Here is a 25,395-nt window from a genome sequence, read left to right on the forward strand (position 1 = left end):
TCTCTTTGTTACATTAATATCCATGGTTAAAACATACATTGCAATTATTATTTATTGCTGTAAGACAAATTTTTCTACTTTGATGTGTTGCGTAGTATGAGAGGTTGCACTGTATGGCACTGGAATGTATGTTTTCTGTTGCAATTATGTAACCTTTTTTTCCCTGGAAGCATAATGTAGTTCATTTAAGTAAAGCAAATGAAAACTACTCTTCAAGACCAGGTGCACCCACCTAATTCAGTTAATCAGTGTTTGAAAAGACGAGGCAAGTGTAGTGGTGAAGTCATTGCATGTGCTTAATGCCTGAAGAAGTAAGAACTCTGCTGAAGCCCCAAATTACATTTGATTTTCATGCACATGTTCAATTTCAGATCACATGCTGAAGGCTCTTTTGCTGTCGATATGTCTGTTAAGTTAGTAACAAATAGTACCTGTACCTTGACAGACATCTTTAGATCAGCATGACTAGTATTTTATGTTTTCATTTTTCATATGAAAACATCTCAAGATCTGGGATTTTTTTTTTTTTGTTATATTGTATATAACAAAATTGCCAGTTTGGTTATAATGATGTCAAACATCTCGAGACACTGTCAAAGCAAAAGCCACCAATGGTATCATTACACACACATTAGGGCAGTGTCAGTGGGAATGTGGGGGCAGATGTCACTGAGCAAATGGAGTTGTGTGGATGTTACCATTCCCAGGCTGTTGGCTGATGGTACTGAGGAGCCCTTGCACACATAGTGTGCTGATAGGTTTGAAATTGCTGCGTGATTTTGAACAGTTTGTTTAGGAATAACTGCAAGCTGATTATATGGTATTGCTGAAATGTGTTAGTGAAGCAGTTTGATGTTTTGTGAATTCTAATTTGCAGATCTCCCATCTCTGTATTTCTAGTGCTGAATGCACCAGAAGTACATGTTGCAGCTATGTGTTGGAGACTATACTCTAAACAGAATTTCGCCTGAATGTTGATGACTTTTTAAAAGCTCTAAGTTGCAATGTTTTGATTCTGCTGCTCTCAATCTGCTCTTTTATCCCATTTTTTCAGATGGCTGGTAGATTTCTAGTGAAAACTTCCTGCAACTTCAGAGAAAAGAAGCAATATAGTAGTGTTATGTGTTTTGTATAGATGCCATTTAGCATGCATGTATGATTTTTAAAGGTGAGATGTGTCTACCAGCAGTCGACTGGAACTGCATCCATTCTCTGCAGGCTCTTACAGCTCTGTTGTTGGAAGTCATACATAGAACTGACAGCACCTGTAATTTTATAGTTCACCGTAATTTTCAGGGCTCCAGCACGGAGATGATGCTGAGCTTTCTGCTGTGCATTGAAGCTGTATTCAATCAATCTGTCAATATTAGATGCGGGAGGTTAATTTACTGTGTTTTACTAAGTTTTCAGTGCAATCTTTATTTCTATTAACACCATAGTGTCTTTCTTCCTAATGCTGTATTATCTGGCTTCTAGTAAAGCTTACCAGGTGCCTGTATCTTTCATTGATTTGTTGAGGTGGTTTCTTTCCACTTTGGGGAGAACCAGATATACTAATTAATATGCGAGGTGGGTTTTGTTTATAAGAAATTATTTATTCTGACGTGTTCAGCTGAAGCTGTCTGTGAAAAGCTGCTTGCATTGAGAAAGTAATAAACTTAGTTTTGCCTCTAAAAAAAGGACAGCTTATTTGAGCTTCCCTTACTGTGTTATCCTTTGTAATTAGGAACTGTATTTCTGCTGTACTAACTGCTGATTAATGCTCTGCTATATCAGCTTCCCAACTTCCAAATTCAGCTCAGCCCTGCTTCCTGGGGGTTCAATCCTGAATTCTGGCTTGACTCTACCAAAAGCAGTCAGGACAAATCTGAACATGGAAGTGAGAGCAGTGCAGACACACTCATCATCAACTTCCCCCCCACACACTTCAGGTGTTGTGTTCTTTTTGCTTCACCTTAGGCCTTGATGGCAGTTGTCCTCGGCAGAGACAGAATACTAATGTCTTAATCCTCAAAACTGGTGATTGCAAACACTGTGATGCTCCATCTCCTCTTTTAGGTTATATAGAGTGACCTGAAATGAATTTTTTTTAAAATGAAAGTTACTAGCAGTAACTGTTCCTTTTTATGTAACCCTTTTTACATGTTGCAAGAAAGCACTAATAATTACAAATGAAAACTTTGTTCTGCTTTTATTAAGTGGGCTGTTTAATGGATTTGCTGCTCAGAAAAAGCTTTAAATTAATTTAAAAATTTGTTCATTCTTCTGTTGAGATTTTAAACTGTATTATGCTTTTCCTATACAGGACTGTGAGGTAAACACCTAACAGCCTATTTTAGGTTTTGAAATCTATGTTGTGTGATTGCAGTATGTGTCCTAGTTGTAAGTGAAATTACAAACTGAAATTGTTGCTGTTCCATACTTGAAATGGCATCATTTACATATGGTTCAAGATCTTTGGATTTACTAATAGTTGTGCTGATGGAAGAATTATGTTTGATTTTAGGTTTTCATTTACTGTACATTACTAAACACAAATTAGTAAATTACCTGAGACTGTACAGACTGTACAGTTGAAGTTAATACACAGTTTAAGAAAACTAAGACTTTTATTGGAGATTAACAGTATAAAATGTTCAGTAAATCTGATTCCAACATATTCGTCTTTGAGACAGGCCCTTTCCTAAAAGTGGCTCAGGCAGTTTGTCAGACAAGTGCTGCAGGTAAAAACCATCTCCAAAATCCACTAGTCTTTAATATACAATAGGCTACAGGTGTGCTGCCTGTTGTTTGGGAAATCCTATGAGGTATTTTCAGTACCTTTTGTCGTAGCTCAGAAAGATCCTGTGCTTGGCAGTGTGGTTTTGCACAGATAGCCAAGAGTTGTCCAAAACAAAAAAGCTTGACAATATGATTCCCTGAAATTGTGTTGTTAAACACGTAGGGAAAAAGTCCTGCCATAGTGCATTCAGCATGATGAGATTTGTAGAACTCCTTCTGTAAATGATGTCACCATTCTGTGTAATGGCCATGTGTTGTTATTTTTTTCTGCTTTCTTGTTCTTCAGCTCTTTCTGGACCATTTATGCTACTACACAACTAGAAAGTGACAGTAGTTACATAACTTGGCCGTTCCCCAGGGCAACCTGTTGCACTTCAGTTGTTTTATAAAGCAAAAAATTTTTCCTTTCTGGTGGTGTTGAACTGAAGTTCATTCATCTCCATTCCCTGTACAGCTGCTGAAATCACTGCTGCTCAGGTACTGCTGCTTCTAGCCTGGCTTTTTTGCTCTAAGCCCGAGTTGATTATGTTCCAAACACATTTTTATTAGAGATGCAATGCAGTACAAGATTATTTTATGTCTTATTCACACTTCTCTAAAAGGATGCAAACTGTGGCTTAATTCTGAATTAGAGTTGCAAGCTTTAAGGCAAGTCAAAGAATTCTGTTTGCTGTCTGGAATACATTGTAAATTCCTTGGGGCAGGAGCTGTGTTTCTGTCTGCCTGATGTGTCTTATGTGCTCATAGTTCTGTTCAAACAGAATGTCTGTGCAGAGGGAAGGCTGTTTCTTTTAGTCAGTTCAGGAGAATGAGATAAATATCAGCAAATTCTAGCCCTTGCATGTACATCTGCATTGTGAGGCAGAGAATTAGCCAATGTGCATAATCCAAGCAGGCATTTGTAGTCCATGGATTATTTAATCTATACTACACGGTATGGGTTTGGCAGCTGGGTCATCCAGCCAGAGCATGCTGCTGATACCCTCAGTATCATGGCATGTGAGCTCATGAAGTACTTACATGTGAAATCTGTTTGGGCTACTTGCAGAGGTAAGGATGTAGTTGACCATATGTGGGGAATCAAGGCACTTATTAGCACACAACCTAAGTGAATTAAAATAGACTTTGAAAGTGGTGTTATAGAAAGAAACAATTATTTATAAGCTGGGGTTTCAAGTTGGACTGGTTTTGATCCCCAACTGCCAGTTGGCTGTGGTGAAAAAAAACTGTGTATGTTAACTAATTGTTGCTGTTGCCCTAAAGCTGCAGCATAAAGGCACTGTGTGTTAAGGAGCACCACCCAGATGGAAAAACCTTCACGCATGTGGAATTTTGCACCTCACTGTTGCTACTCTTGATAGAGGTCTCTGTCATCATCCTGAAGGTTGTGGCATTGAGTCTTTGACTACTATGAATATGCTTGAACTGATCAGCTTCCTAAGTAATGTGAAGTCTGCCCATAGCTAAACTGGAAGTCTTGCAAAAAGTCAAGGCTCTTTTTTTTTAGTCCTATAAAATGACAAAAGTACACTCTCAGGTTATACTGTCTATCTTTGGAATATGTGAAAGAAGATTAAACTTCTGAAAGTCACTTTGATGCTTCCAAGAATTTTAGCTTTTTGGCTTGAAAAGTATTTCGTTTGCTTGTGCCACACTTCTATCTCTGAATTTGTAAAGTTAAACAGTCCCAGTAACTAAGGAACAGCACAGCTGAATGTTTTCATAAAAACAACATTGCTGCTTAGAGATGTGATTTACTACTTAAGTGTCTGTCTGTACATATATACAGAGGCAAAAAGTGATGATGACCTCATCTTAAACAAGCTCACAAAAGCAGTCTTAGTTTTATAGTCTCCCAGCCAAAGACAAATGTACTGTAAGCAGACAGAACTCCATTGACTTCAGTTGTAGCATCATCATTAATGTCAGTACTCACTTAATTGCTGACATAATCCTGTTTGTAATGATCAATGCTTGAAATGTAAATCTAAAAGAAAAAAAATGGATTATCTTGCATCTTTCCTGATATCTTAATAGAGAAGAAAGAAGGAGAAACTAGTTAATAGTCAGGATTTTACAAGTAAATATTTTTTTTTTTAAATTTTGATATTTCCTTGTTAGCAGGCTGTTCTTAAATGGATTTAACGGCATTCAGACCATGCCCTTTACTTAAATCAGTTCCAAGTGATGATATATTGCAATTACTACACATACAAAACAGACCTGCATATTTTCTAACCTATTAAAAAAAAGCATCTTCCAGTACTTCTCTCTGGCAAAAGTTTCTAGAATTTATGAGTCATGTTCCTCTGTTCTGTTCAAATAAGATTCCAGGTCACAAGCATAATATTCTGACAAATTCTAGTAATTTTTAGATGCTGCATGGAGCTCTCATTTCACCTCATACATTTCATGTATTCATAATATTTAAAATCTACAAATCTTACACTTGCAAGCTCATACTGAAACAGTTATTAGTCTTTACCAGAAGGAAAAAATTCTATTTGTGTAATATTTATTGATGTTAAACCCACATTATATCAGCACAACAATCCAAAGTAATGATTATACATTTTTTTTATAAATACAAATAAAAGGTGGCAAAATAATGCTAGTGAAGCTAAATAAAAAAGTAAATTAGCATGTCACAGTTGAGGAAAATTTGGCAAAAGATATGACATACTTCTAGAATAGAATCAAATTATTCTCAGCTGACAAACTATGACGTTAATCTAGATTAACGATCCCCATTACTGGTCATATCCTGCACCAAAATAGTACTACCTTGTGTTTATTAGTCACTAAAAAACAAAAACTTTGTGTGCTTACAAAGCAATACACGTATAGCAGTAATGCAATATATGGTGTACACAATTACAAAATTAAAAAAAAAACAACAAACCAAACAAATCCCTAAGGACTTCTGAATAAATGAACTGAGATAGAAGATTTCAATACTTTTATTATAAATAATGAAAGATACCATATATGTGCTTCATATAAGGAATACAGTGTTTTCCTTTCCTAGCAAAGTATTGTAGCTCGTACCATCAAAACACTCATTTTTCTTGTCAGGCCTAGTAATTCTTGCATCCCTCCCTCCCCTTCAACTGAGATTCATTTTGTTCTAGTTTAAAACTACCTAGTCAGGTGTGACTTAAATGGGGCTCCACACTGATGTGGATTTGCCTTGCATTCTGAAAGTAGCCTTCAGGCTTTTCACCTATGGTGCACAGACTCTACCCCTTAAAAGAGCTGTCATTTGCCTGCAGTCAAGAGAAGGAAAAAATAAAATCTACCAGAGATACATGCTATGTTCAGAAGAAAACAAAAAGGAGCCCATTTCACGTAGTTTTTGTCTTTCTTCATTTTCTACTTCCTCAGATCTGCCAGCCTATCACCTCTGATGTATACGTCACTTAAATTCGTATTGCAGTTTCAACCCATTTTTCACTTACTGTACATTTCTAAAATCCTCATACTTAGTACACAAGATTTAAACAGTTGAACATCCCATACATACACTCCCTAGTTTTCAGCTCACCTTAGAATTTCAGATTCTTGAATGGGAGTATTACGAGGTTACAGACTACCTTCAGGAAATCCAGTTTCAACCTCTTGTCCAGTGCCCCTTCCACCCCTTGCAGTAACCCACTGCAGTGGTTCCTACGGTCAGCATTTTTTTTCCCATCGAGTTACCAATATGTGTAATCTGAAGTAGACTGTTAGCACATGTCAGCTCTTCTTTGCTTTTGTCCAGAAGTTAAATTACTTCTGCTTAGACTGCTTTTGCTGTATGTTTGTAAGTAAGCCCCCTCCTAGATAGCAAAAAGGAAAAACACAAACGAATTGTAAGTTAGGATGTTGATGTCCATACTAACAGCATTGAAGGCAAGATATTTTTTCACTGTTGAATAGAAAGCAGTTTGCAGAGATACAGCATTTGCTTACATTTCTCTTCCTTGTCCCTTCCTGTTTTATTCTTGTAATATTGCACTTGTTCATTATAGCTGTCAGAACATGTTGCCATTTTAGAACTGTTGATAATCAGACATTCTGATTTTCTTTGTGATCTAACAGCCTTGAAGAAAACATTTTTCACCATTAAGATTGTGGTAGCATGTACTTACTTCTTACGAAGCATGTAATGAAAAATAGTGTTCTCTTCTGAAAAATCTGTCTCTCTGATGTATTTTGGCATCTATGAAAAGGGTTATGAAGCAATGTAGGTTAAGGAACCGGTGAATGTGATTTGTTGTGCAATGTGTACATTCCTATTAATAATCTATCTATTCTTCTAATTTGGTATAATGAATAAGGAATATATGGTTATTGTGTTTGTTGTTTATCTTTTGTACTTGAAGGTGTCTGCCCTTGCATAAAGTGACATAGGAGTATCATTGGTCATGGCAATGGCTTTCAGTGTTTCTGCTTTGAAAGAAAATGATGGAAGTGGCAGTTGAATCTACAGATCATCACTCTCTACCAGGCCAGGTTGCATTGTCAGGTGGACTGGATTTGCTTCCGGCTGGAAAGCTGCTTTGATGTCTAGTCCTTGGTCACAAAGTGCAGCGTATCGGCTGGCTGAGGGCCGCACCTTCTTTGGCTTGGTTGTCTGAGGTGGTTGTTGCCACTGAGCTGTAGATTAAAAAGGAAAGACAAAATGTTAGCTCTCTTGAGCTGTGCATCAAAGCATGCCAGATGCTCAATTAACCCTTTCTAAAGGGTATACTAACTTCTGAGCAGCAGAAAACCATTATATCAAAGGTAAGTTTGTTTAATTTCTTGGCATTGTTTTTTTTTTCTCCCAGCATCTAGTTTCACCTTAAAATGTGGTAAGCAAAATCAACAGTCTGTGTTTGTTACTTTTTGGCATTGTTTTGTACCTTTCCTAGTGCCACTGAGAAGGGTGACAGCAAGGAGGTTGTTTCCGGGCACTCATATTACAGTAACAGGCTTGTTCTAAGGTTATTTGTTGTATTTAAAAGGAAATGATCTGGCTGCCCTTGCCAGCTCTTGTATGCTGAAGAACACTGAGCCAAGTCTGTATTTCACCACCCCCGAAATCATCCTTTATCATTCCAGTGTCCCCCCTTCTGTCTTCCCTACCCCACCTTAATTCTTGTTATGAGAAGACTGGTACGAGATACTGCTTTAAGAAAACATTCACTATATGAGGGAACAAACTGCTTTGGAACAAACTGAGTAATTAAGCAGAAAGCCGTAAAAACATCTACTACACTTCTGGTAGCTGTCACAGGTGTATTACAGACTAATGTACAAAAGAATACAAAAGGTTAGGGAGGTGCTAGCAGAGCAATAGTAATAACGATCCACAGAAATAATGTAATCATGCCGTTATCTGTTGTTAATTAGCTATATTTAATGTACTAAGCAAAAACAGAAAGCATGCACTTGTTTTAGGTATCTGAAAGATGGTGAAATGTACTTTGACAGAGCATTTGTTGTCTTGAAGTGGATGTTTACTATTGAGGAGAAACTATAAACAAAAGAAAGAGAGACCAATGTAAACCATTCTGTGAACAAACTAAAACTTATAGAACTGTTGCTTTTCGGGGGATTCATGATAATTGAAGTCACTTACTATAAACATCCAACCTGGCAGTGCAAGACACAATCCCAGCCTCATTCTTAGCTGAAACAGTGTACCAGCCAGCATCCTCCTTTGTAGCTCCCTGAATAAGCAGGCAAATGTAGCCGTAGTTATCTTGGTGCATGCTAATCAAAAGAAAAGTAGAAAATTACTATTTAAATTGCCAGACAGTGTAGACTGTTTTAAAATGTCATTATAAACTGATCCAATCTTAGTTACAGATTAATTATAGTCCACTTTTAATTAATATGGAAATTAGCAAGTAGAAAATAAAACCTTGAGTATGCTTAACAATTTGGCAGTTTAATACTCTGAATTGAAAACTGAGAAGAAAAAGATGCATGAAGTAACTTCTCTTTTACAATTACAGATTAAGACATCTGGAGTAGTAGGGACACCAGATCTTACCCGAATTTTTTGAGGAAATGATAAAGGAACTTGAGGAACATCTTAGAATTTAAAATACTGAATCTTAGTTTCTTAACTATGCAGCAGAGTTATGAATCAAAGTTTCTACTGGAAAGCAGATAGCATTCCTTAAGAGCCTTGATTTTTCACTAGCAAATTTCTGTAAGTCTTGGTTCTGGAAGAGAAAAACTAGTTCTCCGCTTGCTTGAAGTGCAGAGGTAGTTGTATAAGTCTAATGATGGAAAACAAGTAACGTTTTACTTCTGGCTCAGCTGCCAGGTTGGCTGCAAGTTTGAGTGAATGTTATAAATTATTACAATCACTAGTTAATATTTATGAGATACTGTTCACACAAAGCATTCTTATGACCCTTTCAGTTTTTATTTGTGTTACAGGATATATCATCATTGAAATTACACAGGGGGAGATTATTCCAAGTCAATCTAACCTCACTCGGTCAGTGTTGTATGTGAGTGACTCGTTCTCTTTCTTCCAAAATATCTGAGGAGATGGCTCCCCCGAGATTCGACACTCCAGTCGCACTGGGAATCCCTCAGTCACACCTGTGTTTTGTAGCTTTTCTATAAACACAGGTGCTTTTTGTACTTCCTTAGCTGTGAAAATAAAGATTGCAGTTATGTTGACACTAGTCTATGAAAACATAGGCCTTCTTTCAGCAGCATGCTAAAAACAATAATGAAAGACTTTAGTGGCAGGAAACATAAGTGTTGTCTTCATTAACCACAAAGTTCAGTTGTGGTTCCTCTGAAGAAAACAGTCGCATCCGTATTTTAGTAGGGGAAAAGTGCGCGCTAAGAGAGCTGATTCTTCCCCAGAAGAATTGAAATGTAGAGCATGAAGACTAGATAAACTGGCTGCACTATGCTTGGTAAAAAGTGCTCCTTGATATTCCGTAAAAGTGTGGACTTCTAATTGTAGAAGGAACTGTTCTACGAGAAGTCTGGAGTGGCATTAATGTGATATGTTGTGAAATGCACAGGTCATATCCTGCTGGCTGCTCAGCAGTAAGCACGTGGCTAGATTGTCATTAAGAAAAACATTCAGGGAAATCATCTGGTTTGTGGCCTCAGCTGTGCCTCAGGCCAGCAGCCCTTCTTTCTTAACTGTATGCACAGATATTACATGCCAGTCAACTTATGCCACAACATAACAAATATCTCACCTACAAATATACCATAGTTCTGTTACTGCCGGGTTTCCTTTTCTTACCCCCTACCCCTCAATCACATCATTTGATGTCACTTATGTTTTCTTTATTCATGTTATCCTGGCAGCGCTCAGCCTGAAAGCTTAGCATGAAGATGTTACCTGCAACAGTGAGCTCCAGGCTGAATGTATTTTCACCAGCTCGATTGCTGGCAATGCACGTGTAGATTCCAGCATCTCTGGATGTGACTGGTTCTATGATCAAGGAGTGCACACCATTCTCACGCACCAACATTTTGTGAGAACTATCAGGGCGAATTGGTCGTCCATTAAGTTGCCAGCTTAAGTCTGGAGTTGGTAATCCACTAACCTTGAGTATAAAGAAAATAATGGGAAATTGTTTTAGCCACATGAAACACTGGAGGAGACCTGACTTGTTACTTCAGAGAAGTTTGGTGTTGTTTGCTACCACAGGTGTACCAAAAGTTTTAGAGATCTAGTTGTGTCCTGATTTACACATTGAGTCAGTTGTATTCATTTACTTACTTTCTGGCCAACTCCCTGAATTCCGTGATGTCTTATGGGCATGACTGAAAAAGGATCAGTGTTTAAATAGGCTAGAAGCTAAATAATAATCCACTGCAAAACAAAAGGCAGGGTCACACCTTTTGTCTTTTTTTATTGTTTGCTCTTCAGGTGGAATGAGAAGATATTCCTTTCTAGATTAACTTCTTTTTGGAAAACTTGCAGACAAAAAGACGTTAGCTGACTAATTACTGAACTCTTAAGTTCCATTCCACTTAGGTGTAACCTAGTGTCAGCACTGCCTGCACTAGTTAATACTAGTCTGTGTCAACAAGTCTTGCACTTTTGAAAGCTGTGCCACTTGCTGTGGGGACTGCTCAAGAACAAATAGCTTCTCCCAAATAGGTCAGCATAAAGTAAACAGAAGTCACCCAAGCCTGCATTATTTCTGTCCAGCAAAATCATTAATCAGGATTATACTGTTTGAAACTTTAACAGGGGTTCAAAACTCAAGGAATAAAAGGACTTAAAATGGAGAGGCACACTGTCTTTGTAGCGTGTGCTGCTTTCCTCCACACCCCAGCATAGCTGAATTCTCTAAATCAGTTTACTGTGTGCCCAAAGCACTGTCATTGGAGGGGAGGCAAACTTTTATTTTGACTGACTCACTCAAAAGCAGGGAGATTAATTAACCTACTGACAGGCACTGAAACTGGCAATAGGCAAAATAGCTTTGAAAAGAAACCAATGTGGTTTTTGAGTCAGCGGTTGCTGCTACCCTTTGTGTGACACTTGCCTTGCAGTCCATCCTACATAGTTTTCCTTCTTGAACAGTCAAGTCTCCAGGAGCCTGCAGAAAATGAGGCCGGAAGAATCGTTCCTGAATTGGTTCATTTTCATCACCACTGTCCCTTGATCGAGATCGTGGTCTTAAAATAACATGAAACAAAGTTAAATTATTTTTTTCTTGCTAAATCAGAAAAACCATAATCATTTATAAGACTGCTTTGAATTTTAAACTATTTCTTTGACCTATACCGTAATCACTCTGTATCTACACACATGCACTGGTAGCATTTGCTCCAGACTGAATTAATTATGACACTGTACTTATTAATTACTTTCATTTAATTCACATGTTGTGGCAAAATATGACCTATAAAATAATCTTGCTACAGAATAATTTCTTGTAATATTAATTAACTTTATACATGAGAGTATTTTTGTTTACAGTTAGTCTTTAAATCACTGACATACAAATAAAATAAATTGGCAGTTCTTGGCATGTAGCTTCAGTTCCGCATTTCTAATGTCCTGTGTATGTAGTCGCCTCACTGTTGCTGATTAGACCAGAAAGTACATGTACTGTTCATTAATTGTGGTTCCCTTTCAGAAAACAACAGCAGCTAAAAGCTAACTCATCTCAGCTGAGAAAAGACTTTTCACATCAGACTTATCTTCTCTTGTTCTGCACTAGTGAAGACTTTACAGAAAATTGTGTGTATTGAATTGCTGTGGATATTTATTCCTCATTTAACACTTTTTTTGAGATACTCTTGAACATTTTCAAAGCCACCAAATATTGGTATCAAAACAATGAGGATTTCAGTTGTGAGCAAAAGGAAAAAAACTTTGGTTGTTAATTTTTTCCCAAGATATCATTTAATCCATTTTCAGCATTGGCTATTCTTGTCTGTTAATTTAATCTACCAAATCTTTTTCTAATTGATTCCTCACTTAACTGGATTTTTTTTTCCATTGAAATTAGCATTATGCATTTTGTGTGATTTTGTAATCAAAGAAACTTGAAACAAAATTTTAGATCCCTTTTTGTCTTTGCTGATCAGCTCCATTGGGTTCCATTCTGGAGCCAGCTGCTGCTTACAGAAACATCCCATGTCAGTGAAGAGGAACTATTCAAATATCCTCCAAGATCACTCTTAGCAATGACATATTACAGTAAAATTCTCTTTTCTGAATCCCATGTTCTGTAATTTTTGCCAGTGTTTCTCTTTTGGCTGGTGTCTGCAGTGTACATGCTTCAATATAGCTGCCTATACTGCATTTTCTACTGCCCAGGGGCATTTCTTTAGGTTAAAATAATTCACAACAAAAAAAACCTTAAAACCTTCAATGGTCACATTTGGATGTGACCTACTGTACCACTGTATGGAAGATAAACATTCCAGCTGCACACTGTGCTCCACTGAGGTTGTGGTTAATTATGGCTGCTTGAATTTGATTTATTTTGTTCTGCTCTGTTGTTGCGCTTTTCTCTGCTTTTGCTCTGTTTGAATTCTGGCCAGTCATCACCTTTGCTACAGTATTATTTGTCATTAATAGATAAATGTTGACTTCTTAATCATTCCAGTTTTTCCACAGCTATAAGTAAAGGCAAATGAAGGGCCAGGATAGTTGTGTAGATACCTAGTCCATAATGCCTAATAATGTAGGACTGGGTACTGAAATCTGGACTGGAGACTGACATCTCTGCACACACTAGAATAAAAACTTATGTAACTCTTCAGGTGCCCAAATCCAGGTCTGAAGCACCTCATAGTTTTTGCCACTTGAACATGTTTAAAACTACTTCAGTAGCTCCAGCATTGCAGCTCATAAGCAACATGAGCTTTAGTTGGTGAGTTCCTAACCAATTTTGCAGACATACATGCCTAATGTGCATGTAGAGGGGATGGAAGATGGAGGGTTCTGCAAGACTAACTAGAAATGATGGTATCTAGTCAAGTGAGTGCTGCACAGTGCAAGCAACTTGTGCAAAATCTGCTTCCACAGTAATCACATGCAGCCTGTTTGGAGACTGTTGGTAAGATGCCAACAAAGTACAAGTAACTAGTGCTTTGTAAGTTCTTGTGAGGCTGAGCCAAACAGGTTAACTGGCACCTCTGGAGTGTGAGAGCCACCATCTCAACAGCTGCATGAAAAATCAGCAGTGGTCAAAACTGGGGGAGAAGAGGAGGGGCAGAAATTTATGCCAAATACAATGGAAAACAAAAAGGTTAAGAATTTGTGACCATAGATGTTGCATTTCTTTTAACCGTTTTGTAAGTTTACCCCAAAATGGACTACTTTTTGAGCATTTACCTTGAGAGGTGAAACTAATATTTTTTTAATTCTAAAACATTTTGTAGTTTTAAAGAAATAATGAGTAGAGCCAAGTCCTTCAGATGTCTAGGAATGACAAATGGCAATAGACTGGAATACCCTTGGATTCATTGTGGGCTCTTTAGAGTTGTGATGAGGGCATCACATTGCATGGATTAGTTTCAGAACTGACATCATGTACTGAGTGTGTCCAGGGGAGATTCCATGGGTTGGTATGGCACAATGCACTAGGAATTTCAGTGAGCAAGAAGCTGGAGAAGACTTCATGACTGACCATACAGTAATGATCACTACTTTGGAAAAAAAGAAGATTAAGTAACAATTAATCCCCTAATTGAGAGCAGGGAGATAGGAATGTTTAGTTTTAAAATCTTCCTTAAATCTCATGCGTTTTAAGATTTGCAATTTGCAATTCTGATTTGTTTGCAATTCTGACTGCCATGCTTAGGTGACACAAAGTTGAGCACCATGTCATCTGAGGGATTGAGTCCAAGCTTTGTACACGTCAGAAGATTCAAAAGTGCTCCCCCTGACACTCCAAGTAATACTTAGAAGGTGATGTTTGTCAGCTAAGCAAATTTTAGAAAAATACATTAAGAGCGAAATAAAAACTCAGAGTTCTGCCAGAACACATTCTGTAAGAGATTAAATATACTCCAGGAAAAAGACTGTCAACAGTGTAACAGGTCATAAAGTTCATTAAGCTAATAATTATGCTTGCAATAAAAAAAAAAAAAGTTTTGTTGCTCTGAAGCAGAAAAGCAAATATAAATAATACTGTAATGCTACAGGAATGTTACTTATCAAAAGTCTATGGCAATAGATGTGACAAATATCACGTGTATGGGGGAGCACAGTATTTTGGTATATCACATTAGAAAAGCCAGTGATGGGAGTCTGTCTTAGGAAGGTTTTACATGCTCCTATTTCATCGGTCTCTGATGAACTGGGTGGTGGGAGTAGTGAGAACTGTCATTAAACAGAAATAGTGTTGTGCTGAAGGCTTACAGAAGCAGCTCTTCAGAGCAAAGATAAGGGGATGAGCCCTTCACATATACTAATTTTACAGGAAATAAGAATCCCCAGTAATTGCCCTAATTTTAATTAAACTGCTGTATGGAAATCCCTTATTTATGATTCATTATTCTACTGGACACCCAAACACCCAACCCAAAGCAATAGTGGCTTGTTGATTGCCTGTCTCCACTAGAAATAAAATACCAACCATAAGCAGCCTCAGACTTTGTTTGCATTTAAAGAGATTGAAAAGAAGCTCTTCCATTATTACCTGAGGTTTTTGTCCATCACAGAGAGAGACACACACACACACACATTTTGTCAGGAGTGGCAGCTGCTTGCTACTCTTGCACCTACCTAGATTCCTGTCACGCATCCCTGTTTTTAAAGATCTTTCCCCTTTCTCACCCTGTGTGCGCTGAGTTGAAACGTGGTTGAAACCTGATTCTTCACAGCAGCTTTTCCCTTCAGAGATTAACAGGGACGTTTCATTTTTATCCATTATTTGCAGGTGCCAAGTACCTTAGTGACTGTCTGGCTATGCCACATGGACCCGGCCTTTTCTGTGCTCTTCTTACAGCACTGGAGGGATATTCCCCTCCGAGAGCACTGTGAACTTTAGACTTAATAGACCTAAAGGTGACACATTGGAGAGGGAGTTGGTAGGCTGGCTCAGCAAAATGCTGGGAAATGCTTTCAGGGCTGCAGGAAGCCCAGTTTGTTCCATGTAGGAATAAGACGGACCAGATCTTTTAAACAACCAACCTCACTTTCTAATACTTTCTAGTTGTCAGAGGGAGGAAGAGAGCCTGTTTCACATACAGCAGTTCTACAGTACATACTAGTACCACTACTAACGGTTACAGAAATCCTTTCCTTGTTGACTGTAATTACATGTACTCTGTATATTATAGTTGGGCAATATTGAGATTCTATGGCTGTTGTGACCATTAAGCAAAGCACATGCCTCATTACAGCAGAACGAGAACCAGAGCCCTTATATTCCCTTGAAAGCAGTTCTGTTTGGGTAACCAAAATGAATTTTTTTGTATCATCTAAAGCTGTCTAAGCCGTGCTAAAGAGCCTCATAAATGCTTGGGAAATGAAAAAAAAAAATATTTGAAGGGAAAATTCCCTTATATGGTCCAAAAACATAAACCAAAGCTTCATATGAGAATAATTGTAAACTCACCAAAGATAAGTTTAATACTTTATTTCTGACTCATAATTCCTTATAAGAACCTGAACTGAAATATTAAAGAAAGAAATACTGAAATATTTCTAATGTAAATCTGATAAACCTCTTTGGCATGCAATTATTTCTGCTATTCCTTTAAATGAATGCTTGTTACAAGCTGCAGAAGGATGCAGGTTCCTGGTAGAATCCTAATCAGGTGAAATGTTTTTCAAAAGCCTGGGTGACAAGGTCCTTCCCAACCACTGATAGTGTAATTTGGGATACAGAGTAACTAGTGAACACCACAAAGAAAGGAGGAGAAAACAGGTAAAATTAAAGATACTTAAAAGTCATGTCTTTTCAGAGGTTGCTTATACTTCTGAGTGTGCAAGCTCTGCAGCAATTTTCAGACAGCAGTGGTCACATTTCTTTCTGAATGCCCTACTTTTAACTTACCTGCTTACTTCACATTCTCTGTCTTACCACAGTTACTTTGCAAACCCCATATTATTAAAAGAAAAAAAAAAATCAAATACCTTCTTATATGAGGCTGACCTGAAGGTGACCAAGGACTGCGGCCTCTTTGATTTACAGCTTGAACCATCAGCCTGCCCGTACAACTTACTCTGCCCTGTTATGATGATGGAGAGGAGAAACATTAAAAGACTTGAAACATGTAATAAAAATGTTCAACCTGATCTGTTCTTTTTTTTTTTTTTGCACACTTATTTTATCAGTTTCCAATCTAACACAGAGCAGACTGGAATGACTGTGACTATAATACAGTCATAGTTCTACCTGGAAATTTTTCTTTAAAAAAAGATTGTTAGTGCCACTGGCAATTAAGTTTTTAAAACAGTATATTGACTAAATTATTGATGTGGGTGGGAAGTTTCTCTGTGTATGGCAAGTGGATGGAATGACAAGACAACTAGTTCAAGGTCTTGAAAATGGCACATGGTGGGTGTTGGCAATTAACAACAGAGCTGCTACCTCCAAAGTGGATTGATCTGGTGGACCCACAGCTAAAAAAACCCCATTAATATAAAAGGCAAAAGAATTTGGCAAGTTCTTAACAGGTCCTCTCTGCAGAGCCCTGGTTTGGGGAATCCAAGGAAGAAGCATAAAGTTTTGCTGATGGACGTTGGCTGTAGTTCAGTTGCCTAAGGGTATTTTCAGTGAATGATAAATAAAATATGGGCTCTGGTGTATTTGGTCCTCTTTTTTTATTTTACAAGACAGGTTGTTCACCACAAGCACTAGTCATAACAGATTTCGGATGGGCCTGCTTGAAGCCAGAACTGCCAACAGTCAGGGCTCTCTGGAATTCACCCTGTGATAAAAGCCTCTGGTTGTCCCAGTAAATAACAGCTCTGTCCCCTGGGCTGGTAGCAGTAAGGCAAAATCCACATCAGCTTTGCAGTGTATTTCAGGTCTAAGCTGCGAGCTCCACACTCAAGTCTGTCAGCATAAAAGTGACAAATATTTTTATCACAGTAATTGAGGGGTTGCAAATAGCTGTTCTTTAACAACTGGCCAAAGCCTATAAAAAGCCAATTTCATTGGGCTCACAAGCAGCTTTCAATTAGCAATGACTTTTGTGTTACTTCTGGACTGTTAGAAATTAAGTCTGTGTCCTGCTTCTATTCCCATGACCCACTTAGTCTGCAAGAAAAATCCTTGCATTAAAATAAACCATTGTGCATGACCCACAGCAATTCCTTAAATAAAAGCTTTTTTTTTTCCCCTTGTGTTACAAGACCATTAAAGACATCTGGAACAAATGCATTTCTATTTTGGGCACCACTGCATATTAATATTTTTTCTGGCAGGTGATGAATACACATATTTTAGGATAATTTCTGCATATCTCAATACATGATGGCATCACAAAAGGAAACACAAAGGGCAGTAAGGAATTTGAATGGGAAAGATTAAGCAGGAAGCCAAAGATTTGGAAAAGTCATGGGATGAAAGGGAGGGAAGCAATAAGTGGGAAGTAATCAATGAGATGATGTCCTAGAAACTACAGGAACTCCAGCCTGAGGACTGTGGATGCGTAGTGCAAAGAAGTAGAGAGAGTGAGATAAAAAGAAGGAAGGTGAAAATAAGGACTTGACTTGAGCCCATACAGCTCACAGAAAGAGCTCAGTTAAGGGACGTGAGCCATAAATAAAGACCTAAACCAGGCAAGGTTTTGTGTTTGTCTAGGCCCAGGGTCCATTTGCTCTGGATTAAGTTCTATAGCAAATTTTACACCAAACCCCAGTGGTGTGTCAGAACCTTAATTCCAGGTCCCTGTGTTTTACATTGTGGGCAGCAGGGCCTGCTGTGTTAACTACCACAGGCCACTGCCAGGGTCTGTCAGCAAGTCATTTTACATATGTAGATCCTCTTATATCAGTCCAATCATGAGATGGCATGAACAGGCAGAGCTTTAATGAACTGAATCCTTTGCTTTAATAAAACCAATTTCTATCAGCTTTTTGCTTTGTAGTTTGGTGGTTCCAATAACAAGGACCAAAACACAGCAACAGCCTAGCAAATATCTACCAGTCCATCAGAGTCATGGTGTGGGCTCCCTTATATTTACGTATTTCACTTTCTCAAGGAAAAGTTGCCAAATTTGCCTAAGTTTGTGATAGCTTTGAGATGTGGACAATTTTCCATTATAATTGAGAATGCTATGCCAAAGTTATTTCCACTCAGGATGACTTAAAAGAATTGGAATTCAGATCTTTGAGTGTGAAAGGCTAGTACATTAACTCACAGCCCTTCTTTGCCTCCATTGTACTGTTAAATGCATAGTAAAAGCAAGCAAATAGTAGGAGAGATAAGTATGTTTGCTTGGGAATTACACTGTAAAAAAAAAAAAAAAAGAATAGAATGGGCTTGGTGAAACACAGATGTTTTGTTTAGGGGAGCCAGAGGAGGATGCTTCTAGTTCTTCTCCAAAGAGGGGAAAAAAGCACAAGCACAGAATTTTATTGTGTAAGAAAACTGCTTTTTCAATCCCCAAGCTAGGACCCACACAAATCCACCTCATTTTAGTACATCTAAAAACCCACTAAGAAAGTAGTGCCATCAATGACCAGAACTGGAAACCTAAGTCAGTTGTGTCATTGAATGAGCATTATCCAGAATAACAAATGCTCAAAAGCAGGCTGTAAATATTTAGGGACAGAGTACAGTGCCCAAACACAAAGGCAGTTTGTTCACCAAGTTCTCCAAGACTCTGGATCACACAGTAACACTGTGCAGGGAAACTTTATGCCTGCACTAACACAACACTTACAGGAAGATGAACAGGAATCACTTCTCACCTTGAGCACGTATACATTTTTAAACCTTTAAATTTCCACAATTTAAATGGTGCCAAGTGTTGTAACAATGGTCATCTAGGTGTAAAAGCTCCCAGCTTGAACAATTCCATGGCCTTATGCAATTTCATTATTTTTCCTTTACTTATTTATGTAGAAATAATATTTAAACTACCTAAATTTAAGCACTGCAGTTTGTAGAAAGAATCTAGCCAAAAACTGCTATTTGTGTGTTGTCTGTATGTACAACTCCATATATTCATAAGCCCACTGCAGTATGAGCAGGACTGACAAGCTGAAGAGCGAGGCAAAAATGGCAACGTCATGCTAAGTAACCTAGCAACACACATAACAGAGCACAACACTCCTGCTTAGATTAAACTCTGTCTCAGTGATACAGTTTGTTATTCGACAGTGTGATTCTGCTTGCAGGCCTAGTCTTGGCAAGATATTTGGCACTACAGAAGAAAATAATTCATTACATCCCAAAAGTTTTGTTACTGCTTTGGTTTCTCACATGCAAATCTTTTCCCTCAATTTGCTGTGGTGCAGGAAAAGTGAATTGAAAATGTTATTTCAATAGGATGTGTGACCTCTAAGTTTAACTATATCCAATGCACTAGTGGGTTTTTGCTATATACGTCCACTCTTGTACTGGGTCTAGGAAGAACAAATGACATTATAAAACCAGTAACAGTCTGTATTTCAGAAAAACAATATTTAAGATCAACACAGGAGACGTTTCAGCTACATAATAGTGCTAGATTTTTTTGCCTTACAGAGTTGCAATCTGCCTAATGTAAACATGTTGAGATGTGATATACTTGCACTCATTTCAGAAAGTTGGCCTCAGTCAGTGAGTTGGGTCACAAAAGAAAAATTAAACTGCAGGATTGTGTTACATCTGCTAGTAAAGTGGATTTTTTTTCCCCTTTATGTATATGTGCTATCCATGCTCAGTTAGGATACTGAGATGATATCAGCTGAAACGACTAGTGGAAGAGTAATTAAAAAACAACACTCCTCCCCCCTGAAACCTCAAACCATAGGAAAAAAACTTCTGCTGAGTTGCTAATCTCTTGGAGATAGAAAGGTCCCACCCTACTGATGCAAGATGAAAACAGAAATCTAACTTGCATATTTACAGTGACTTCACCATTTAATTAAATCATGCATATGTAAGATGAGCTAGTTTTCTGAAGATTTATGTCCAGAAGGATATTTGCTCTGGAGCCAAACCTTCATTTACCTGTGGGTTAGCAGCCATAATAGTGTAATTCCCATCATCATCCAGGGTGGAGGCTGCAGTATGCAATGAGCAAGTTCCATCAGGTTCTCTTTGAATTCGGTAGTGATCACTTCGTTTAGAAATTTGCTTCCCATCTTTAAACCAATAAATCTGCAGGAAAAAACAAGGCACAGCTGGTAAGAGGTGGGGTGCTCATTGTCATCATTTCTCAATTAATAGCACTAACGAATCTTAACTGCTGAAAAACACTCAGGTAAGTATTAAAAGAAAACCGTTTTGAGCAACTAGTAAAAGTGCAGAGCCACACTCCATGAGCCACTTTCACTAACAGTTACAGAGTAGCAATTGTTCAAAGAGAAAGAAGGCAGCGTGAACATTTACTGATGAAATTTACGGGTGCATAAGGGGTGTACCCATCCCAAGGGCAGAACAGCAGCTGAATACTTCAAGAACTCAAAATAAATGTCGTTACAAAGAAAAGTTCTATTTCAGAGAAGATTGGTAATTTTAAACTTATTTCACTTAAATCTGAAGAAGTTGCAGAAAGAACTTAAGCATGCTATTTCTCTCTTTTCAGAAAATAAAAACATCGACTGAGGTAATTATAGGCTTAATTAATTCAATGGCGAATAAAATAGAAGCAATGATCTCACTGTTGAAGCACCCGTTTTGTCTCATACCCGTTATGCTGACTGGACTGGACCAAAATGCCAGAGAGGATTCAGCCGCTCACACCGGCAGCGAGCAGCTCAGTGTGGGAATGGGCCAGCTCAGTATAATGACATGATTGAAACAGCGTCACCCCGATGTGACAGGCATCTACAGAGATGGACAGCTTTGCAAAGTAATAGGAAATACTTCAAAGCAAGTCAGCACATAAATAGCTTTAATCACTGTACTCCAACACCAGCATAGTTCCAAGCTGTACAGAACAGTTACATTATCTATCAAACAGAAGTATTTTCCATTACTTTTGATACATAATTTTATTCTCTGGCTGACCCAAGATCTACTTTCAGTGAGCCAAAAAAATGATGTATGCAGAATAATACAGTAATCCATGAATTACACAAAAAAAAATATGTTTTAATGCCTCAAACTTGAAGCAAAAAATACAATATTTTGACCTAGCTTTCAGAATTTTTCTTTTGCTGTATTATAAAAATAACGCAAAATCCCAAACTGAAATCTGCTGGAGTCAAAAGTAAAATGTTGTGTATGCATGAACACACACAGAGGAATATCTGAAAAATCTTATACTAGGAAGGCTGTAGTCAGCTGCCTAAACTCATATTTAAGTAGAACATTATTCATTTGTCTTTTCTGAAACGTGTACTATGCCATAACATCAGCTGGTGTTCAGCATTTCGGACACTTGTGCAGATACCTGTACCATTTTTACAAGGTCAGCTTGTATAAAGTACAACAACTGTGCTGGTCCTGTGACTGCTGGGACTATTCAGCAGTAGGAAAACACACACATTTTCCTCAGTCGCATTCTTGAAGTGGGACTTCAGGTCTTAAGAGTGAGGAAAGGGTGCTGACTTTCTAGTAAAAACAAAGTGACAAAGCAAAGCACAATTCCATTCCTGACAGAGTGTAATATGCTGGGTTCTTTTTTTTTTTATATATGCCAACATTTCAAAGCTTGAAATTCACTCGCTTGGGGGGAAAGTTAAGGATATACTCTTAAATTTCACAAAGAGACAATGGAGGATTTTTTGGAGGGAATGAGTTGAAATTTCCCTTAAAAATTTATTACTGTGTATGATTTTTATATTATCAAGCATTATGTGTAACTCAAAATGATTTCATTTCCTCAATTGCTGGTTATACTTGTTTCCCATTTTGTCTGTCAGCAGCCTTGCAGAGACTCTGTGGTCCTAACAAAAGATTTAGTCATGTCTTCTCATCTGCTGACAGAGCACTTACTGGAGATGCAAAAGATATTTGATCACTTATATACACATGCTAATGGGTGCTAAAGCAATATAGCTGCAAAAAATGAGTTTTAACTTGCATGCTTTACGTGTGTCATAATGTTACTTGGAAATGTACTGCATTAAGCAGTAATTATTTAATAACAATGCACTTAGCAGAAATATCAGGAGGCATGCCAGAAATTATTACATGGAAATACATGCAAATATTAGCTGAACCAGTTATCCAAACACCAACATGTATATGTTGCCCAATACCTATTTCAACTAAGTTTAAAAGCATTGGCATCCCTTATGAGCAGTAAATTCTTACTATTACTTTTATCTGATGTGAAGTTAGTAAGTAAAACACTACCACTGCAGGAGACAGTGGTCCTTGCAGTGAAGTATTTTCTTTCTAGGATACCTTTTCATAAATGTACCATTAAACTATTGAAGCACTGAAGACTGCATCTGGATTGCTTTTAGTCACACCAGATTTTCAGAAACCAGTGTGTAATGGCTAGAAATACAATGGAATACACAGCACAAGAAGGGTTTTGATCCTAGGCAGCACAAGCATTTTTAATCACCAAGAATTATATTCAGCCATGTGAAGAGCGAGCAGTATGAGATTTATGTAACAGATTAGCTCAGTTGGTCAGAGCACGATGCAAATAATGCCAAAGTTGTGGGTTCGATCCCCATACGGGCCATTCACTTAAGAGTTGGACTCAATGATCCTTGTGGGTCCCTTCCAACTCCACAGAATATTCTGTGATATAACACATTCTGTGATAACCTCTTGTATGGCATTGTCTTAATTCTGAAGAGAAATATTCCTTAAAAAGAAGTATTCCACAGTCCCTCCTGTAGCACCACAAGTTTCTCATTTTAATGAAAAAATAGTTTTACATTACACCAAAGGTTATAACCAAAAGTAGACTCAGATTTAAAAAGTCATATTTATGAAGACAGAATTTGCACATCAGTGTTCAATTTACATGGCATGTTCAGGGGAAAAAATAATCAAGCCAATAACCCTGCTTAGAAAAATCCCTTGTAATGAATGCCAGATTTTAGAAACACTACAGTTCTTCCCAAAGCCATTCCTTGGCAGACCTGACAGAATACTTAAAAGGGAGGAGCTTCAAGTTAGTAAATTATTTCCAGCTTTTCATTTGCCAAAGTAAAGAATTTATTCAGGGGCAACACTTCCAGCTTCAACAAATGACAGCAGAAGGGCAGCCCTCAGCCATCAAGCGTTTCAAAATTGCTGTCTTGGCATACTCCGGCAGATGAGGGCAAGATACAGCTTTGACATTTGCAAAGCCCAGCTAACAAGTAGCCATACAACAGGACTGAAATTGGTTCCATCCCAAGCAACTTAACAAATTGCACAAAGCATCTGCAAGTGACTGGAATAAAGGGCCATAGTTCCAGGTGCAAGAGCAAATCACTTCTTAATGTGCATGCTTTGATGCTGAAGGAAAACAGAATGTCGTATCTGAATCACGGTGCATTCACATCAGAGCTCCTCTGTAATGCCGCACTTTAGGGGAAGCACTAAGAATGCGGTTTCTTGGCTGTGCAATCCCTATTGCCCAAGTGAGGGAAAGGAGACATCCTCTTTCATCTGTCTTAAATCAGACAGAGAAACTACACCTTAATTGGAAACTGTGAAAATTAGGGAATGGCGAAGTTGACTAAGGATGACTCATAATAGGTCATCTAGCAACTTAGTCATAAGCCTCAGGCAAAAAGAGTACCTCTGCACACACTGCACCTCTATCATCAACAGACCCATTTGTCTTCCACCCTTGTTCAGCACAACAGATTCTTAGCTATGGTCAGCTCAGAAGTAATGCTGGACATCAAGGGTTTGGTTTCAGTCAGACTGGGCTAATCTTCCCAGTGTGTGTCTTCAGTTTGAAGTAGGAGTGCTTTTTTGATATAAGTATAGTGATCAATCCCACTTACTTTGCAGTGGTTCACATCATGTTGTGGTCTTGGAGCACAGAACTGGATTCCTTTCAGATGACACTGAGCCAGAAAATGCGCTCCAAGAACACATCTAATGTGCTGCATCTGCTTCAATCTGTGGGATTAGATTAGAGCCTGAAGTAAAACCTCCTGAAATGTGTTCAAGGATGGATATATCATTCTTCAGATTTGCTTCTTCTGGTCTGCAGTACTTGTTAATGTAGATGTAGCCCTAGTTCTCTGTTGTTCTTTCTCTGCTACCTGATAAAGTCCTTTTTTTTTTAACACTTTGTACAGTATCATACATGTACATCATTGGGCATGTAAAGTCATTTGCATTTATTTCTGTTCAAAATCCTAAATACCTGTAAAACTTACACTAGATGAGAGACTTAGATGTGGCTTCTGCTGTGAGGATCTTGTGTAACAGATAATGGATCTTTGATCTTGTCTAGGAAAGACAAGAGCTCCTATCCACACGAGGTCACTGTAAGAGCTGCAAGGACCTCACGGGGAAGGCACTGTCTTTGGCAAGGAAGCTGAAGAAGCTGCTGTTGTTTGCCTGTTGCATGAGTCAGTTGATTGCCAAGCAATTGTTAAAATGGTTATATGCAACCTACACAAGAAAGGCATTCTTCCAGACTACTGACATCATAGTACTTTTACATTTGCTACAAGAAACTCCTTCCCAAGCCCAACCCTCCCTCAGAAGCTGATCATTAAAACCTCACCATCATGTCTCATCTTGCTGTTGTGATATATGAGAACTTGTGGTATTTTATTACGCCTTCCTCTAAATTCCAATAAAATTTAGTCCTGTTAGCGTGTGTAGATGCAGAAGAATGCAGAGATACCATGCTGGCTCCTAACCAGAACCAACATATTTTTGCATTAACATGTTGCCATGCCTGAGCTAATTACCCATGTGAGCGAAATGAGCTTGCTTTTGGGACTACCATGCCAGCTCACATGGGGCTTTCTAGCATTGCACTGAATTTTGTCATACAGATGTATCCTGGAGGTAACTCTGAAAATGACAGGAGAATTGCTTCCAGGTAAAATAATTGAGAGGAAGTCTCAGAGGAAGTAACTGAGAGCAGAAGCCTCACATG

The 25,395-nt window shown here is 38.1% G+C and overlaps 1 protein-coding gene across 7 annotated transcripts in view; it reads right to left on the reverse strand.

The window, feature by feature from the left end:
* Nucleotides 1–5,279: 5,279 nt before the first annotated feature.
* The window catches only part of PALLD (palladin, cytoskeletal associated protein), a 203,301-nt gene continuing 183,185 nt past the window's right edge, over nt 5,280–25,395 (reverse strand). For all 7 annotated transcript variants that reach the window (XM_027676755.1, XM_027676758.1, XM_027676756.1 and 4 more), the window contains 7 exons: nt 20,382–20,531; nt 16,349–16,443; nt 11,292–11,424; nt 10,133–10,340; nt 9,252–9,417; nt 8,387–8,520; nt 5,280–7,419 (listed from right to left, as the gene is read on the reverse strand). In XM_027676755.1, the coding sequence (XP_027532556.1) occupies nt 7,247–7,419; nt 8,387–8,520; nt 9,252–9,417; nt 10,133–10,340; nt 11,292–11,424; nt 16,349–16,443; nt 20,382–20,531 (1,059 nt within the window). In that variant the 3' untranslated portion in view covers nt 5,280–7,246. The remainder of the gene's footprint in view (nt 7,420–8,386; nt 8,521–9,251; nt 9,418–10,132; nt 10,341–11,291; nt 11,425–16,348; nt 16,444–20,381; nt 20,532–25,395) is intronic.

This window comes from Neopelma chrysocephalum, unplaced genomic scaffold, assembly GCF_003984885.1.
Source record: "Neopelma chrysocephalum unplaced genomic scaffold, ASM398488v2 Primary Assembly neopelma1_42, whole genome shotgun sequence".
Taxonomy (NCBI): domain Eukaryota; kingdom Metazoa; phylum Chordata; class Aves; order Passeriformes; family Pipridae; genus Neopelma; species Neopelma chrysocephalum.